General features: G+C 40.5%; 1 protein-coding gene across 1 annotated transcript in view; it reads left to right on the forward strand.

Annotated features, from left to right (window-relative positions):
* Window positions 1-1,604: 1,604 nt before the first annotated feature.
* Window positions 1,605-19,879, forward strand: part of Enpp2 (ectonucleotide pyrophosphatase/phosphodiesterase 2) — a 109,013-nt gene continuing 90,738 nt past the window's right edge. Inside the window, exon 1 of the mRNA XM_071602162.1 lies at window positions 1,605-1,792. Coding sequence (XP_071458263.1) covers window positions 1,772-1,792 — 21 coding nt within the window. The 5' untranslated portion in view covers window positions 1,605-1,771. The remainder of the gene's footprint in view (window positions 1,793-19,879) is intronic.

The raw sequence follows: 19,879 nt of genomic DNA on the forward strand, positions 1-19,879 counted from the left end.
ATTACATACATGAAAGCACTTTAAAGCAAATGATAGCTACATTTTACTGAGTACGACTATCCCCAAAGAACAGCTTAGGGTTTCACTTACATAATTTCATTTGATCTTCAAAGCATATATCACAATCCCCATTTTACTGATGAGGAAACTGAGGCTTTGTGGGGTTAAATATATTGCTCACATTTTGTAGTTAGAAAGAAGAAACTGAATCTCTCTGGTGAAGCTAATACCCATAACCTCCAAGCTATGTTGATGTTTTCTTTTTCCCATGTTGTAAGAATACCATGTGACCTCTGCATCCTTTTCTTGTGAACTGATAACCCAGTGCTTGTTCTATTAACTCATTGGACACTGCAGGATGAAGTCCAGATTTCCTCCAGTGACACATGAGGGAGGTCATAGTCCAATCCCACACCATCTTCTCTGGACGCAGGCTCCCACACGCTCCTGCCAGCCCTGACTCTTTTCAGTTTGTTGGGGGCACCACAACAGCTTTTGTGGATGGTGTTGTCCGGGCTGGTGATGTCCTTCTTCCTCTTCTCCTGGCTGACTCCTTCAAGCCCTTCAAAACTGAGAGTGAGTATCTCCTTCTGTAAGCTGGAGGGGAAAAAGGCTGGGGGAGGGGTGCGATGGGCCATTTCATCTCTACAGGCCTCCGCCATAGCTCTCCTCATAACCCTGAAGTTCTGTGATTCCAGCTACCTGTCTAGAGCTCCCTTCACAGTTCCATAGTTCCTTTCTCTTTGGGTTAGTGATTTTCCGCTTGGAAATCTGGAAAGACCCAGAAAAAGAAGAGAAAAAGGTGTGGGGATCCAGACTGGTTCTGATAACATACCTGCAACAGCTGGCAAAGAGAAGAAATGCAGATGATAATAATAATGTAAAAAAAAAAAATGAGGTCAATAAATTCAAAGTATTCAAAGATCAATGACCAAAACAACTATTACAGTATAAATAATTTCTAATAATTTTATAATGAAAAATTAATTATCTGTTGTTTGTGAGTTGCATTATCATTAAGTCAGGGGGTTCACCCACCAGGGAGATGGCTGTTGTAGTGAATGTGGAGTGGACTCCGATTAGGAGGACCTAGTAGATTTCACCTTCTGCTTGGGTGATTGGGCACATTTTTTTTTTTTTACCAGCTTCTATTTCCTTATGTGTAAAATAGTAATAGGAGAGCTCCCCAGGCATTGTTTGGGAGGCCAGATGACAGCATTACTGTGGGAAAGCTCTTTGTAAGCTGTAGCATGTTCTAGGGAAAAAAATGGTGGTAGTATTCCTGAGAATGTTAGAGAAAATTGTATACAGTGTCCCCTTGCCCTGGCTTAACCTGAAAATGCTAGTTCTGGGAACAACCACGGGGCAGGAAACTTCTGCAGCAAAATTCTTATGGAAACAGGGAATGAACCCGGCAGAATGAAGGAGATGGAAAACCAAACCTCACACACTCTCCTTGAAAGATGAAAAATTAACTAGGCACTGTTGGGGGTTGGAATGGAATGGCTGTGCCGGTCGCCCCGTCTTCAGCCTCCGGACACTTTTCCTTCCCCAAAGCCATTTTAGTCAAAGGTCATGTGTGTGTCTTGTCAAAGGCCAGCTTCCAATGGAATCACTGTCCCCCGGGATAGCGGCCCCCTGACTACATCTGCATTGGAGAAATCCCAAAAGCAAACGGCCCAGCGCAAACAAGAGCAGTCCGGAGCAGCCGTCCTGGGCACCGCTCCCAGGTCCCCGGCCGCAGCCTGGAGCAGTCACCGACGCCCGCAGCATGGCCCGCCACGCCGATCGGGTACGGTAGGCGCTACTCTCTGCACGTCCTCCATTGCTTGGGCTCCCCGGTCAAAGCTGCTGTTCTGTCAAGCAGAAAAAACCTAGCAAAGGGCCTCCCGATTTGCCGGAAACCGGTCCCTGTTGGGCTGCGTTCCCTTGCACTCAGCTGGAGAGATTTCCAGGCGCGCAAACGCGGAGCTTAACTAATTTCGAGTTGTCTTTGCCAGAGAATGTTTGGATTTGTAAACACGTATCTTGTTTCTGGAAAACGAGCCGGTAGGACTTGCAAAGGGGCTGGGGATGTCGGCTCACCACCGCTCCAGCCCTTGCAAATGGGTGAGCCCCTTTGGCCATTACCAGCCACAGAGGGGACTGTGAGCTTTGCCCGCCTGTGGCAGCGAGATCGCTAGGCTCCTTGTTTATTACCTGTTGGGCCAGGGCTTGGCAAGAAGGATAAGGATTTGTAAAGCCACCTATTTCAGTAACGTTCTCTGGTCTCCTACACGTGTCCCAAAGAAATAGAAGCATATTCCTGATGGAGGGAGCCCCTTCCCTACCACTGATCCCCTCGATCCCTTGGATCCCCTCGCCTGCTCCACAAAGGAAAGATGTTGATTGACTGCACGGATCCGGAGCAGCCAGGCTCTGGCCTTTTGTACTTTCCTATTTGAACAAGCTTTTCAAATGGACATGGCTCACTTTGGCTAAGAATAGAGGGAGCTTGGGGTCTCAACTGATTATGGGTGCTTTTGATCTGGACTTGGAAGTCTCCAAGAGCAAATGGAGCAGATGGGGAGCATTGACGGCCCCCAGTCTTCAGGTGTGGAGCAAAGGGTTAAAGGGTTTGGGGATTGCTGGGCTTCCACGCTCTGGTTTTATTTTAACAGGTTAAACATGGAGCCATTGCTCACTGATAACGGCAATGAAAACAAAAGTCTTTCTAGTGCTCAGCGGGATGGAGAGGGAACCCGCTTCTGGTATTTGTTTATTTATCACATACCCAGTTCCTTGGAGGATAGTTTTCTAACACTTGTGTTCACCAGGTATTTATTGAGCTTCTGCTCTTCTCCTTTGGGGCCACCTCCAGCTGCCACCTGGTTTTCTCTTCTTTCCCCCTAAACTTCTTGAAAGAGGGGTGACATTCACTATCTCAGAGTCCTTGCTACCCACTTACCCTTTCACACCCAGGACACTGGCATCTACCCCTCACCTCTGAAGACCAGTCTCTGACAGGGCCACCCAAGGGTTCTTTGAAGGCAAATCTTAGAGCATTTTATAGGCTTTCCACCCAGTCTCTGTGTCATTTGAAACAGTTGGTCAACTCCCTCTCTATTTTTTGGACTCTGTCCTGGATTCTGGGATACCACACGTCCCAGGTTCCCATCTGCCCTTTTGAGTTACTGTTTAATGCCTTAAGGCCTCGCTTCATACCCCTTAGTGTGTCCTGCCATTTCCTCCCGGACTCTCTGTCCTTAGTTGGTTGTCCTGCAGGCCCCCCAGATAATCTCATTCATTTCAATGGCTTCAACTATAAATCCATGATATGGTGTCATGCCAGATCTGTAGCTTATGTCAATCATTTTCCCTAAACACTAGCACTAAACACCAGCTCCACTTGGATGTTCCATAGACATGCTTTGAACCTATCGAAATCAACATGCTTGTTTCTCTCTCCTTCTCCCACACCTGGTTTTCTTCTATTTTGTGCTAAACAAATGGCATTTCCAGTTGTTCAAGCCAGACACACCAGAATCAGCCTAGGTGACTTCCTCTTTTTTATTCACAACAATGTCAGCAAGGTTTGTCTACTTGCAGAACCTAGTTCATACAGACCCCTTTGTCTCCTCTCTTGTCACTCTTTTGATTCAGGCCATTCTGATCAGAACTTCCCATTAGTTTCACTTGGGACCAGTTCTGCTCACTCTCTGACCCCAACTTATCTCCATGCTGGGTTACACGGTCTGCCTAAAAATGCAATATGATCATGCATATCCTTTGTAAAATGTCTTTAATGGATTCCTATTTTATTCTTTGGAAAATTCCATCGATGTATAAAAGTTCTCCATAAGTCTCCCTTTACCTTCCTCTTCAGTCTCATAGTTTATCACTCTGTACATCTGATGTACCATTTTTGTACATTTACACACATTGTATATAAATTTAGGCATATTAAACTCTTACTAAATATGACTTTGCACCTTGTACTTCTCCTAGGTCAGTGCCTGACCTTTATTTTTCTTTCAACATTCAACTGAAAGCCACTTTCTCTTGGAAACTTCCCAGACCATCTGCATCCCATTGTCCAGAATGGGTTAGGCAACCCTCCCATACTCTCCCCAAACTTCCTCTACTTCTGCTACCAGAGCACTTATTGTTTACTGCAACTATCTATTTGTCTATCCCCTATTGGACTGTAACTCCTGACGGACAGAGATCCACTCTTTGTCTTAGTGTCTTTAGAGCTTATTACCGGTATTCAATTGGGATGCTCCGTGAATTTTCATGAATTTTATGCAATTCTTGTGAATGAGTATTATGTTCAGGTATTGAATTAGATGACTGAGATACAAAAGAGAATCTGGAAATATCTATGCTACAATATAGCAAAGAATAAAGATCAACTATGATTAATCAGGAAAAGGCTCACTCTTCCACTTACTTAAAACAGGAAGGGTTTAGACTTTTTTGGGTGTTTGAGAAAATGATCCAAGTCTCTGGTTCTACCAACTTGCCCTATAATCTACTGGGGGTTTCTTCCTGTTGCTTCCAGTTTCTTTTATTGCTGCCAGCATCTATCTTAACCTTATCCAAGTCCAAGAAGTACTGTATGAAAGTCCTTTGCAATTTTGCCTCTGATGACTTCGTGAAGGCAAAGGAATCCTCTTCAAACTGGAGCTTGGCATAGGACATTGAAGGTTTAAAAAGACTCTTACTAAGTTGGCTCAGACAAGGCATCAGGGTCTCAGAATAGACCAGCAAGTGAAATCTCTAAGACTCTCTAGAGAGTGATGGAACCTTTGCAAGACTAGCAATGAGAAAGTGCATTTCTGATTTTGTAAAGAGAGACACTGTGTGCATTCTGAAACTCTAGACAGAGAAGTGAATGATGATTGTATTCTACAGGGAATTAGTTAAACTTCAAGTTGTTCTTAAACTGTTTGTGATCATGGTCATTTTGCAATTTGGATGCATGCTATTCTTTTAAGAAAAAAAAAACAAGAACAACAAAAACAAACAAACAAACAAAAATCAAAACAAACAAGAAAACAACCACTATACAACATAACACTTTAACTTCCAAGGGGTTCCTACCAGTGTACCACTTGGGTTCCCTTGAGTTATGAATGTCCAGTTAAGAATTTCTAATCAAAGGCTTAATTAATTAAGAAGATGTTCTAGAAAGGAAGTAGATGGTGATTAGGAGTAAGCATAAGTCAAATTGTGCATGTTTTCTCTTTTGAGAGGATCACAGTTTAATGAGTGCTAATGACCATGAACTTGAGGCCATGGGACCTGGGCTCGTGTCCCTGCTCTGGCAATCACTCTGTTAGTGATTTTCTCTCTGAGTGATTATTTCATTGTCTATAAAAAAGGGACAATGAGTGTTGGATAATGAATATTATTAAATGTAATATAGTTAGATTTAATAAACATTAATTTTGCCGCAGTCTGGCTGGGCACAAATGCCGCAGTCTGGCTGGGCACACAATCACGAGCCACCACACAGCTTGTAGATTCAAACAGCAACTCTTTATTCCCGAACTCACACCAGCCGTCTACAATCACGTTCTGGGGAAATCCACGTTCTCTGCCCAAATCCACACCCACTGGGCTTCTGTCTCCCAAAATATACTGTCTAAATCCCGTGAGAACTCAAGGGGAACTCAGGCAGCAGGATACGCCCTATTCCCAGCAGGAATAATCTTAAACCTTAAACCTGGAACCTAAACCGGGAACGCCCTAATCCGCCTTGGTCCTTGAACAAGGTCACCTACATTCAATGTCACTGCAACATGGGGTACGCTGGCAAGGAAATTGTCATACCTACTTGGCTAATGGCTCCCAGCATCTCCCCCCTTCTGATTAATTAAACAACAGGCAATGTGGCTTAAGGACCGTGCCTGGTAGGTTGTCCAATTCAACATATGGTTCTTACCCGTCATCGGAAAACTGACCTTTAGGCGTCAGCCTCCTGTCTTAGGTTGATACCACTGCAATTGGATCATACCCGTCACTGCAAAATGTCCTATTTCCACGAGTCCTTCCACTAAGCAACATGGGGTACGCTGGCAAGGAAATTGTCATACCTACTTGGCTAATGGCTCCCAGCATAATTTAAAACCTTGATTTTTACAAAGGCCCAAATCTTTTGACATTCCTTCAGATCAAAAGGGTGCATATGGGCTGCATTAATAATGGAGTGCATTTGTTAAAGGAGAACTGATTGACAGATGCATTGACAAATGGACTTCTTTACTAGCATGCTACTGGGCCCTGTGCTCACTCCTGATTGTTTATCACTGATATCTGTGAATGGATCACATTGGTTCAGGAAAAAGGTATGAGAATTAGGAGTCCAAATGTTACCAATATATTATAGTCTATTTGACTTTTTATTTTTGCAGTGTGTGTGTGCAGAGACACATATAAAATGCTGTATGCATGGGCCTTTAACATCAGTTGCAAATTCTTGGGTGTGTATTTATGTGGTGAGAGAAGTAGGTGGGAAGGGGAGAGGGAGCAAGATTGAGAGGGAAAGGGAGAGGGAGAAAGACTGGGAGAGGGAAATTGAGAAAGGAAGAGACAGAAGAAAAGTTAAAGAGATGTGATAGTTTCCAAGGGTTAAGGTTTAGGGGTTTAAACAGACAATAAAATCAATAGTGAGTGATTTCTTCTCAAATAAAGTTTGGTTTTATAAAAAGAGGTCTGTAGTATGCAACATGGAAGGAAAGAGCCATTCTTATCTGTATCGTTCAGACCAACTTTAAAACAATTTTATCTAGATCTGGGTGCTACACGTTAACTTAATAGCAATTATAATTATGTGCCAACCACGGTGCTAGATGTTGAAGAAAACAAAGCTCAAAAAGTCCTGATCCCATGGAGCTTAGTATAATCGTGGGGCTAGACAAGGAACCAGGTGACCTTAAGGTTATACTTGCTTTGATCTGAGAAGCTTAGGCCCCATGGAACACTTAAGAAGGGGTGTTTAATCCAGACCTAGTGGGTACAAGGTAAACTTTCTAGTGAAATTAATTTCTAAATTTTTAGACTCAGAGGCTGAGTAGGAATGAGAAAGATCAAGATGGTAGAGGGAAGAGGTTTCCGAGCAGAGATAACAGTCCCTTCAGTAGGCCGAGGGCAAAAGGGCTGCTCAAGAAACCGAAAAAAGGGCTGGGGATGTGGCTCAAACGGTTGCGCGCTCGCCTTGCATGCATCCTCAGCACCACATACAAACAAAGATGTTGTGTCCGCCAAAAACTAAAAAATAAAATATTAAAAAATTCTCTCTCAAAAAAAAAAAAAGAAAGAAACCGGAAAAAAAAAAAAACAATTCAGAGAGCAGGGGATGAAAGAGATGAGACTGAAGTGGTGCTTAGTAATTATGGTGCTGTAATTAATCCTTAGGAGAATGGGGAAAAGCCTAGCAGGGATGCACTATGGACAGTGTGCTGGAGGGAGGAAGGATGAGAGAGACCACTTAGGAGGCGCTGTGGTGATATAACCAAGAAAAGATGGTGGCCCCAACCAGAAGGGTGGCAGGGAAGGTGACAAGAGTGCTTTCATTCAAAGGTCATAAATCAGGAGATGCGAAGTGAAGAGTGACAGCTGCCGGGATGCTACAAAAAGGATGGACACAGACTCTTATTGTGAAAAAGATAAGATTTTAGGAAGTCATGACATCTATCTTTATAGCTTTCATGCTGACCTGGAAGGGAGGTTAGTGTTGTGTTTGCCATCTCTCAGATGGCAGGACCCGGCCACGGGTGGGGAACGCAGGGAGATCAATTTCCGCTCAATACAATGAAGAGTGTTCTAACAGCTGTTCCAAGGCAGTGAGTTCTTTGCCACAGAAATTTAAGCGTTGTCTTGATAACTGTTCTCTGAAAAGCTGGAGAGGCAGAGGTGGGACTGGCCAGACTGGAGGGCATTGACATTGCCTTTCAGCTCTAAGATTCCAGGCTTCAGTGTATGAAGTTCAAGTATCTGAGCTTGGTGTTTAAGGCCCAGTGTGAGGCAGCTTTGTAGGCAGCCCTGTGTCCTGGCTTCCTGGTGCAGGGTTAGGTTATGCCTGTTATGTCAAAATAGCTGTGAGAGCATCATCCTCTTTCACACTCAAGAGGGCCCCAGTTTGAGCAATAAATTTTGTAGCCATTGATTCCCTCGACTTCACTTTCCTGCCTCTTTAGAAACATCATGAACTTCTCCTGTGAAAGGCTTTGTTGCCCTCAGGCAGACCCAGCATTGGACTGCAAGTTTTGTTTACTCGTGCCATTTCCTACACCAGCAAGACTCCCCCACACATTCTAAAACCTTACTGAAAAACATACCATTTCTCAAGTCCTAAGCTCAGCCAGCAATGCGTCCTTGTCCCTCATTTTGTCTTTAAAGAAATTAAGCTTCTTTGCAACATGATAGTTTGCATTATAATGCTGAGTAAATTACTATTTTTATTCTCATTTGAACCTCTTTGGTAAGGGACCATTTGCTATTAGTCCTGTAATAGGATCTGTGAAAATTTCCATAGTAACTCAGTGGACTGAACGCTGCTTTGTCTAAGGCAATGTCGCCCTTCAGAGAGTTTTTATTTTATTTTTTTTAAGAAAAATCATTTTTATTATGTAAGTGATACATGCATTTTGTAGAAAATATTAAATATGGAAAAGCACAAAGAAGAAACAAAAGTTGTCTACTATCTCACTACCTAGAGATAAGCATATTAACACCTGGGTGAATCCTCCTTGTATATTCTTTTATTCACATGTATTCTTTTGTTTGTTTGTTCTTTTCAGATATACACGACAATAGAGTATATTTTGACATGTTATACATACAGGAGTAAACTTATTCCAATGAGGATCCCATTCTTGTGGTTGTACATGATGTGGAGATTCGCATGTGGTGTATTCATATATAAACATAGGAAAGTTATGTCTGATTATTCTACTGTCTTTCTTATTCCTGTTCCCTCTTCCTTCCCTCCATTCCCCTTTGTCTAATCCACTGAACTTCTCCCCCACCCCTTGTTATGTGGTAGCATCTGCATATCAGAGAGAACATTTGACCTTTGGTTTTTTGGGGATTGGTTTATTTTACTTATCATCATAGTCTCCAGTTCCATCCATTTACAGACAAAACTCATGATGTCATTCTTTTTTATGGCTGAATAATATTCCATGGTGTATATGTGTCACTTTTTCTTTATCCATTCATCTGTTGAAGGGCACCTAGGTTAGTTCCATAGTTTAGCTATTGTGTATTAGGCTGCTATGAACACGTATGTGGCTGCATCACTGTAGTATTCTGATGTAAAGTCCTTTGGGTATATACCGAGGAATGGGATAACTGGGTCAAATGGTGGTTCCATACCAAGTTTTCTGAGGAATCTCCATACTGCTTTCCATAGTGGTTGAGCCAATTTTCAGACCCACCAACAGTGTACAAGTGAATCTTTTCCCCTACATCCTCACCAACATTAATTGTTTCTTGTATTCTTGATAATTGCCATTCTGACTGGAGTGAAATGGAATTTCAGTGTAGTTTTAATTTGTAAATTTCTAATTGCTAGAGATGTTGAATACTTTTCATATATTTATTGATCATTTGTATTTCTTCTGCACATGTATTCTTTTTAAATTTTTTTTTTTTTTTGTGCCAGATATTGAACTCAGGGGTACTTGACCACTGAGCCACATCCCCAGCCCTATATTGTATTTTATTTAGAGACAGGGTCTCACTGAATTGCTTAGAGCCTCACCTCACTGAGTTGCTTAGAGCCTCACCATTGCTGAGGCTGGTTTTGAACTCACGATTCTCCTGTCTCACATTCCCAAGCCACTGGGATTACAGTTATGTGCCATTGTGCCCAGCTTGCACATGTATTCTTAAAATTCTATTTTTCTGTAACCTGTCTTCACTTAATAACACACCTAAAGTATGACTGCATGTTGTTATATACTTTTCACAAACATGATGACTTCTTTAGTGAAGTTCTATTGCTGGACAATAAGCTGTTTCCACTTTTTTGATGTTACACAGTGCTGTGATAACTGGCCTTCTGAGATATACATTCATGCCTCTGTATGTAACATTTACATTTTCTAAGATGGCAATCATGCTAAAAAGACATACTTTTTTAAAAAAAGGTATACTTTTATGTTTAAAAGTTTTATTTTTATTCTATGCTATGAATATTATATATGAGTTTTATTTGTTTAATATAATTTTAGTCCTATGATTTAATGAAGGTGTCTGATTTGAAAAATGTGTGAACAACCTGTAGGCTCAGCAAAGAAATGATTGATAATTGATAACATATTAGCCCAACAAAGAATCAAGTTTAAAATCTAAAAATTTTAGTGTCTTCCTATCAATGTGAGACAAATTGTTGTTTATAAGCCCAATATACAGGAAAGTGAGGACACACTTGCTACAAAACAAGGATAGTCCTCTGAAAAGAGGAATCTGCCTAGTGTTTTGCTGTTCAGTGAAGGTGTGAGGCCATGGACTTGGATCCTTATTCTAAACTAAATAGTTTATCATCTTAGATATCAACGAGCAGGAAGGTCTCCATCGTGGAGTAGAATGTTTTTGTCTGGTGAGAAACCAGGCATTGACTGGGAAACACTGTGAAATCTGTTTAGTCACTTTTCAACAGAAAAAAGTTAAAGATGTTGGTATTGCTTGAATTGTATCCCCCTCCAAATTCGAATTCTTAAGCCCTGAGACCTTAGAATGTGACTTTATTTGGAGATAAGACCTTCACAGAAGTAATCAAATTAAAGCAGAATGGGTCCTGACCCATATGACTGGAGTTCTCATAAAAATAGGAAATTTGGGTACAGAGACATGCATGAAGGAAAGATGATGTGGAGTGACAAAGGGAAATGGTGGCTATCTATGAGCCAAGGTGGGAGGCCTCAGAAGAAACCAACCCCACTGACTGACATCTTGGACTTCTGTGATTGTGAGCCAATACATTTTTTTGGTTAAACTCCTGTCTGTGGCACTGTGTTATGGTAGCCTGATAGGGCTGACACAAATTTCTTGAGATCATAATACCCTTAGCATGGCTTCATCTGGTAACACTCAACATAACATTGTGTTATTCTCTTGTCACCAGAGGTTCTGCTATTGCTCATAGGAACATTAGGTGACAGTGTTTTGCTGTTTACAATTTATCAAGCATTTTCATATCTATGATCCCCTTTGGCCCTGACCAAAGTATGTGAAATGAGAGTTATTATCATCTCTGTTTTAGAGATAGGAAATGAAGTGAAGAGACTAAGTGAATTGCTCGAGTTTGCACAGTTTGGAAGCGGTGGAGCTGAAATCCAAGCATGGGTCTTCTGACACTAAATACTGTGCTTTTTCAATAAAAAGCATTATTAGTGGACACATCACTTATCGTCTCCCTTCTTTAAAGTGAAAGAACATGGATTGTGGCATGTGGAGCCACATTTCCTCTTTTGTTACAACTCCCTGGAGAATGGTTTTATTAGCCCACTTGCTGGAATGTATCAGAAGCCTGAAGGAACCTACTCCGCCCACATCTTCATTATCAAATGTTTACCAGGAATCCTTGATTTAGGCCTCTCTGTTTATGTGCATTGAATATGTCTCCTCCACTCAGAAGCTTTGTTTACTGACAAAATAGGCTTTCTTAGTACACTGTTTGATCACTGACAAATTCAACTGCAAAACTTTGGACATGTTGGATATAATTGAGTTTTTCCATCATTAATATTGTTCAGATATTAATTCAACATAGTAACACGAGGGGCGCCTAACATTTTCCTGGAAACTGCTTGACTTTAATCAGCGGGAATAAATGTAAGATTATTGCACTTTTTCCTTGGGTGACCTAAGCTTGTTCTTGGCACCCGTGAGCACAGAGCACTGGGTTGTCTGAGTGTTTCAGTGGCCTCTACCCAGGGGAGTTATTAGTTTTGAACCTTGGGGATAATTCCACAAGAATGCAATTCTTTTCCTCCCTGAAAGAACAAAATATTGCTTGTGTTGGGTTATCCTTGTTAGGCGATAAAACCAGTGGTTCCCAAATTGTGAAGCCATAGTGATCTACAGGTAGGATTGTCAGACTGAGCAAAACGGAACCGAACCAAATGGACAACAACAATAACAACAAAATCTCAGGATGCCCCAGTTAAATTTCAGTCTAAACAATGAGTATCATTTTAGTATAAATATTTCCTTAATGCTGAAAAACTGCAAATTATTGTATGCAGAGATATGGAAATGAGTGCTGATAATATTTTTAATATTTCAGAAGTCTGTGAACATTGTGCATTATTCAAGTAAGCTTTCAGAGGTTATTGAAAATGTTAAATTTCTTTGATTTTGGTTAAAACTATTTTTTTTTAAATTTATCTCTTTAATATCATCTCCTGTTGAATCCACAACTGTACTACCATTTTTGATGACATATTCTGGGGATTGGGTAAAACATTTAAAATTATCTCATGCAATCCTCAAAACCTATAGGGGGCAAACTATAATGTGCAGGTCAAACCTTATCCCTCTTGTCTTATGTTTGTTTGTTTTGTTTTCTTGAGAACATGCCAAAGTTTTATTTTATAATTGCAGAACAAAAGACAACAAAAGGAAAAAGCTTGTTCATAATCAGGAAAGGATTCCTTCAGAAGGAGAAAGGAATGTCTAGATCAGTGGGTCTCATGTGTTGGCTGCCACATAGTCCCCTGGAGGACCCAGTGCTGGGTGCTCCACATAGAACTTCTGACTCAGTAGTTCCACTATGAGGCTGAGAATTCACATTTCTAAGTAGTTCTCAGGTGGTGCTCACACTGTGGTCTGGGGATCATACTTCAAGAACCATTGGTACAGATTCTAAAGAAAGCTGTTTATCTGCATACTTATGCAATTTATTTTATTATTTGTCTAGATGACAAATGTGAAATCACATGTATTGATTTTGTAAACATGATGTTTCAATATGGGTATATATTTTGGAATGATTAAAACAAGCTAGTTAACATATCCACCACCTCATATAGTTATCATTTGTACTGAGAACATTTAAAACTAGTCTTAGAAATTTTCTTTTCCTTAGTGCTTACTTTATTTATTTTTTACTCATGCATATTAATGATGCACATTAGTGGCTTTCATCATGGCATATTTGCACCCACATAAAAGTGCAATTTGATCAATTTCACACCCTAATTCCCACCCCTTTCCCTCCTTTCTTCCACTGATTCCTCCTGTACCCTAATGGCCTTCCTTTTTCTTTCATGGCATTCTTTTTCTTTTTTTTTTTTTCTGTTTTTTTTCCCTCTAGCTTTCACATGTAAGATAAAACACATACAATTTCTCTTTCTAAATGTGATTTGTTTTACTCAAAATTATGTACTCCAACTCCGTTCATTTTCCTGCAAATGGTATAATCTTGTTCTTCTCCATGACTGGATAAAACGTCATTGTGTATAGATACATTTTCCTTATCTATTCCTCTATTGATTGACACCTGGACTGATTTCATAGATTGCCTATTTGAATTGTCATTTTCAAGTGTATAATATGTGTGTTATGATTAATTAGTCCCCTGTTGTACAACAGGTCTCTAGAACCTATTCCTCCTAACTGAAACTTTTTTATTAACATGTGCCATTATCTCCTACCTCAGCCCCCAGTATCCACCATTCTGCTCTCTGATTCTGTGGGTTCAATTTATATATATATAAATTAACATATGCAGAATATACATATTCCACATATGAGTGAGATCATGCATATTTGCCTTTCTGTGCCTGGCTTATTTCACTAAGCATAATGCCATTCAGTTTTATCCATGTTTTTGGAAACTATAAGAGCTCACTTAAAACTGAATAGTATTCTATTGTGTGTATACACCATATTTTCTTTATCCATCCATCTGGTGATGGACTCTTAGGTTGATTCCAGATATTGGCTCTTGTAAGTGATATATGTGGAAGTGTAGCTACCTCTCTGACCTGATTTCATTTCCTTTGGATATATACCTAGTGGTGAGATTTCTAGATCATATGTTAGTTCTGTTTTTAATATTTTGAGGAGTCTCTGTACTAGTTTCCATAATGATTATGCCCATGTACATTGCCACCAACAGCATTAAAAGGTTCTCTTTTTTCCCCTACATCCTCACCAATGCTTATCTTTCATATTCCAACAGTGTGAGGTGACATCTCATCATGGTCTTAATTTTCATTTCTGTCATGAGCAGTGATGTTGACTGTTTTTTTCTATGCTTGTTGATCTTTTGTATGTGTTCTTTTGAGAAATGTTAATTCAGGTTATTTTCTTATTTTTAGATAAGATTGTTGATTTTTGTGCTATTGAGTTGAGTTCCTTATATATTTTGGATATTAACCCCTTATCAGATGTATGGTTTGCAGGTATTCTCCGTGGATACTTCTGTAAGTTGTCTCTGCATTCTTTTGTTTCTGTTTCTGTGCTGTATCTATGTGTTTTTGTAAATAAAATTTTTTTAGAACACAGCCAACCTCCCATTTGTTTCAACCCCTCCCCCCCTCTGCAATGTGGCATGTGACTGCTTTCATAGTACTAGCAGCAAGTTGAGTCTTTGTGACAGAGATCCTCCTATGGCTCAAAAGACCCAACATATTTATTTTCTGGACTTTTACAGAGAGTTTGTTACATGTGCCCAAAGTCACCCTGGGAAGGAGTTACTGTTATTTCTGTTTTTAGATAACAAAATGGAGGCCTAAAGAAGCTGAGTGACTTTTGAAAGTTCTCAACAACTCTTGTAATCCAAACCAAGGTCTGCTGAATTCCAAAGCTTCAACTCATGCTTAGCTGACCTGAGAGGCTGATTGTTAATTGCATTTGTCCTCAATGGATTTAACAATGGGGAAATGCACTTGTGATTTCGGTTCCATATCCGTCCATCCCAATGATGGGATGGATTGCACGGAGTAAAGGGTTGAGCGCTCAAACTCTGGAGCAACACTGTTTAAAGTCCCAGCTCAATCACTTCATTTCTCTGTTCCTACTTTCCACCCCCATAAATTACAGATAATGATAGTACCTATTAGCATGATTAAATGAGATCATGTCTGTAAAGAAATTACATGAGCACTGGACATGTGGTCTGCAAGACATTTGTTATTTTTATATGAAATAACTAGTATTTCAAAGTAGAGAGTCTGTGGGAATAGAAACAAGGTGTGTGGAGAGGGTGCCATGCAAAGCTGGCTGTCACAGCATCTGAGCCTGGGAGCTCACTGAGGATGGTGGCTCCTACTTGTCAGATACCAGCTAGGAAAGAAGCTTTTGCTGCCTGTTTATCAAGGATGACTTTGACCTGAGCCATTTCCTAGTCCCTTGGTGGCCCAAGCACCTGGAAAAGGCCTATTGTGAGAAGCTCCCAGACATTCATCCACTCACTGGATCTAGATCTCTCATTGCTATTACCCTTGATATTTATAGTCCTAATATCAATGGCAACAGCTCCCCACGGATCTCAAAATATCATCTGGGCTGCCTGAGATTGACCTTCCTGAATTTAATACAAGACTAGCAATTTCCCTCAGAAGCACCTCAATCTGTAATTTGATCTTTAGGGAAAAACAAGAACAATAATCAGTTTTTACTAGTATTCCTCACCCTCCAAAGTCCTAGGAATAGTAGTGAGCATTAAGTCATTGAAATGACCTTGATCTTCTGGTGAGATGGCAATAGGAGGTGTGGGCAAGTGTCTATGAACATTTCCATGGTAGCTAATAGGAGCAAATCGAATCACAGTGGTGACGTCTAGCGGCTTTGCTGAAGTGATGCAGCAGGAGTGTGTGCAAAACCCCTCATCAGCAGGGTTTTGCAATTTTCCCAGCATGCCTTAGATGCCTAGGCATAGGAGTGAGAAAATGGCATTATTTTTCCAAGACTGGAGATAAGCAGTCCTCCAGAATCTAGAAACTTCTTGAGAGCTCTGATCTTGGGGGTCCCCGGCTGGGAAGTTATGGAGGGTGAAGGCCTAAGCCCCCCTGCAGCCATTTCCTAGGGAGCAAAGCTTCAGGCAGTTAGTTGCCTGATCCCTTTTCTCCTCTGCCTCAACCTTTCACACTTGGGTTTATCTTCCTTCCTCTTTGTTTAGCGTGTACTTCTTTCCTTACTTCATTCAATCGGTGTTAGTTGAATGTCCTTGGGCCAGGCTCTGGGGACACAGAGGAAGGACAGACACTTGGTCTTTAGAGTTCACTCATGTTAGGAGTTAGGTAAGAGCTGCACCACATGAACAGAGGGGAAGAGAAAGAGAACAATGATGGGACAGAGGGGTCAGTGTGGTGAGGGAAGGCTTTTCTCCAAGCTGAGAACTGAGGGCTCAATGAGACCAGGGGAAGAGATGCCCAACAAGGTAGTTTCCAAGTTTAGTCAGGTCCAAGTTAGCACCACGGAAGTGTGAACCTAGATTTGTCTAAGAAGTATCTACTTTTGATTAAATCTTAAGCAATTATACTCTCATATATTTATGTTTAGCTGTACAATTACTTCATCAAAAATGGTAAGAAAAAAATCATTCACCAGTTCTCATCATTTATTATGGGTTAGCCAGGCTCTGCATGCAAATGTAAAATGCAAAGTCTACCGCAGCTGTGAGCATCAGGGCCGAGGAACATTGAGAAAAGCATTGTTAAACTGGAGTTGGGGTAATGCAGGGGTCCAAATGCCCTTCAAATTCTTCACAATGCCCCCCTTTACTCCAGAAGATTACAGCACTCATTAAAATGCAGGGCATGCACATCCCACTTGTTGATTCCTTTCATTCCTAGACAAACACAAGTCTAATAAAAAGGCAAACATGTCTGCCCAGGTCACAAGTTTCTTGGGAATGTGGGTATGTCAGGGAAGTTAGGTTGATGCTTCTAGCAAGTTGCCATTGTGTTGTGAGTTTGGGAAATCATTCAGCACTCTGCTGTTTGAGAGTAGTATTGGCTACAGTGCTAGTTACATGCCCCAACCCCACTGCCAAGGAAAGATGAGAAGATACGAAAGTGAGAATTGGCAGCCATCTTTTTTTTTTTTTCTGTTTAAATTTCTATCAGGAAATGAGGCTGGTCTGGACACAAAAATTCAATACTTTAGAACTTTTGAGAGATAATGAAGACAACAGTCCCTACTCTTAGAGAACTTCTTCAGGAAGAATTTCCAACATAACAAATTCATCAGAGCAGGCATGGTGATATGGAAAGATCTTGGACTTTGAACCATTCAGGCACAGTTTAGATCCTTATTCTACCACTGACTGTGTGGCCTTAATCAAATGATATCATCTTTATGTGTCTTGGTTTCTTCACTCATAAAATGGGATTATATGACTCCTTCATGCAAACAATATCCTTAATAAATGGCAACTATTATAATCATTGTTGCTGTATTTATTATTGTTATTACGAGAATAGAGTAAATATTCCTGTTCTATCACTGGGTGTCTTTGGGCAGATTATTCAAACTCTGCATCTGCAAAATAAGATAATTTGAACTGCCTATTGATGGGGTTTAAAAGCTAACTGCAGTCTCTCATCACTCTTATCACATGTCTTATTCTTTATTCACAATTTTATCACTGATATATATATATAATATATATATATATTTACTGCCTTTTTTCATGCTCCATGACCAAGTAGTTGGGTTCTTTTTGAGTCGCTGATACAGTACAGTACCTAGAACATGGTAGATTCTCAATAAGGTATTTGCTCTATAAATGGGGAGTGAACACACGAATGAATTCTAAATCCTAAATTAACCTAAGAGCAAGTAGTAGTTTCCTGGCACATGTTGGTTGTTACAGTTTAGTGTCACTGTGGTGTTGAGAATATGATGTGTGCCATGAGAGGAACCAATACTGAGAGATGGCTCCCAGCTCTGTCTGCTGGAGATCCTTGTCCTTAGCACTGTCATCTTATCAACTGTGCTGTCGCTGAGTGAAACAACCAGGTCATTGTCAATAGTAAGGTCACAAGTGTAATTCTGCAATTTGTACAATTAGAAAAATGAGAAATTGTACCCCAAAGATTCAAATGTATGAATTGCCAAGATCACTGTAATATCATGAATAGCTAATTAAAAAAAATAGTAAGGTCACATGATATTAACTGCAAAAATCAGAGTGTCAGAATTTTTATCCATTTTCAGGAAGAAAGGGAAATAGCTGCAGAGAGGAAGGGGGAGACTGGAAAAAGAGAGAAACAGCATCTTTTGTAAAATGTGTGGTTGCATGAGGCTGTAGCCTGCCAGTCTATGATGGAGATTTACCCAGCCCAAACTTAGAAGGCCTATAAACCAGCTGCCATATACCAGATTAATAAAGAGCATGTTGGTGTAACAACTTCAACCTGCTTCTGGTGGCAAAACAGAAAAACACTGTCTTTTATGGAATCTGTCCTGCTTTCTAAACTGTGAGAAGCACTAGAGAATTACCCCTCAACTGCTCCCAAATGAAAACCTGGAGGAATTTCTTTTAAAGACAATACAACAAGATGTACCATAGCATAGTTTACTACAGCAAGAAATACTTAGAAGCTGCATTGGAGTTAGGCAGGACTGAATATCTGAATTTGAAAGACAGCTTTGTCTTGCTGAGTGTATAAAATGGGGCAAGATATTCAAATTCTTGTGAGCCTTTATAAAAAAGATGAACCACTATGTACTTTGCAACATCACTGAGAGAACTCGGTAAGATCCTTTCTGTACAATGTCTGGCACATTCTAATGCTCAATAAATGGTAGGTAATGTTATAAACCATTAACACTACTTGGATTATTTTATTTTATCCCCACAATAACCTATGAAGAAGGCATTGAGATTATTGCCATTTTTCTGTGAGGAATTGGAGGTCCAGAGAGGTTTCCCAACTCACTCATGCCCACATAGCTAGTGAGCACCTGAGTTGTGATTCTAACCAAACCTGAGAGTCCTGGATTTGAGGGATTAACAAGTTGTATAACCTCTCTCAAGAGCAACAGAAGTTTAGCAGACAGAGTAGGGTTCAGAATTTCTGCAATCTCTTTCTTGCATAATAGGTGGCAATCTGACGTTTTTGAATTCCAAAATTGCAGTGGCTCTGTTTACAAGGGGTAATGAGAGACCTAAAAGGTTGGGATAGGCAATGTCAGGTCAGTTGTCTTATGCCTGTCTTCTAGATCAATTCAGAAGTATGTTGCTTCACTTCTTGCTCAAGTCCCTCAAAGGATTTTGTGAAGGGTGTTTCTTTCTGCTTTTCTTTGCCTAATCCCAACAAACATTCCCTTTAATTGGCAAAGATTAAATTGCATATACCAGGCAAATAGCTGTTTATACCTAGCTACACTTCCTCTGTTTTCCTTCAGGAGATGAAAGAGAAAGAATGCAGTGTTTATAGGGATCTTTAGTTTTCCTTTTACTTATCTGGAGAAAACAAAACCAAGTTCTGGTTATTTAATTTGAATATCTCTTTGCTGGTCATTACAGAGAAAGACATTTCCTCCCAAGAAAGTTTTGTACCGTAGATGTTGTGTAGTCAACCTTCCTTTGACTTCAGATACTGTACAAGAATTCTTGCTTGACATCACCTGGCCTCTCCTGAATATTGCCTATGAGCTCATTTTTGTAAGTGAGCTCATTTCCCTGTCTAGTAGCAAGACTGATTGCATGACATTTCCTCTTATTCTGAGTTGAAACTGTGCTTTTCTTCAATGTCTAGTTTTGCCTAAGGAAACAGGCAAAAGAAAGCTTGTCCATCCTAAGTTGCCCTTTGAATGTCTGAGGAAGACAGCCACACCCACCCACCCCTCACCTCTGGGGATATCCAGGCTGCACCATCACAGGGCTGCTCATTTGATATGCAGACACTGAGAGCAGTCACAGGGAGCC

The sequence above is a fragment of the Marmota flaviventris genome, chromosome 15 (assembly GCF_047511675.1).
Source record: "Marmota flaviventris isolate mMarFla1 chromosome 15, mMarFla1.hap1, whole genome shotgun sequence".
Classification (NCBI taxonomy): Eukaryota; Metazoa; Chordata; class Mammalia; order Rodentia; family Sciuridae; genus Marmota; species Marmota flaviventris.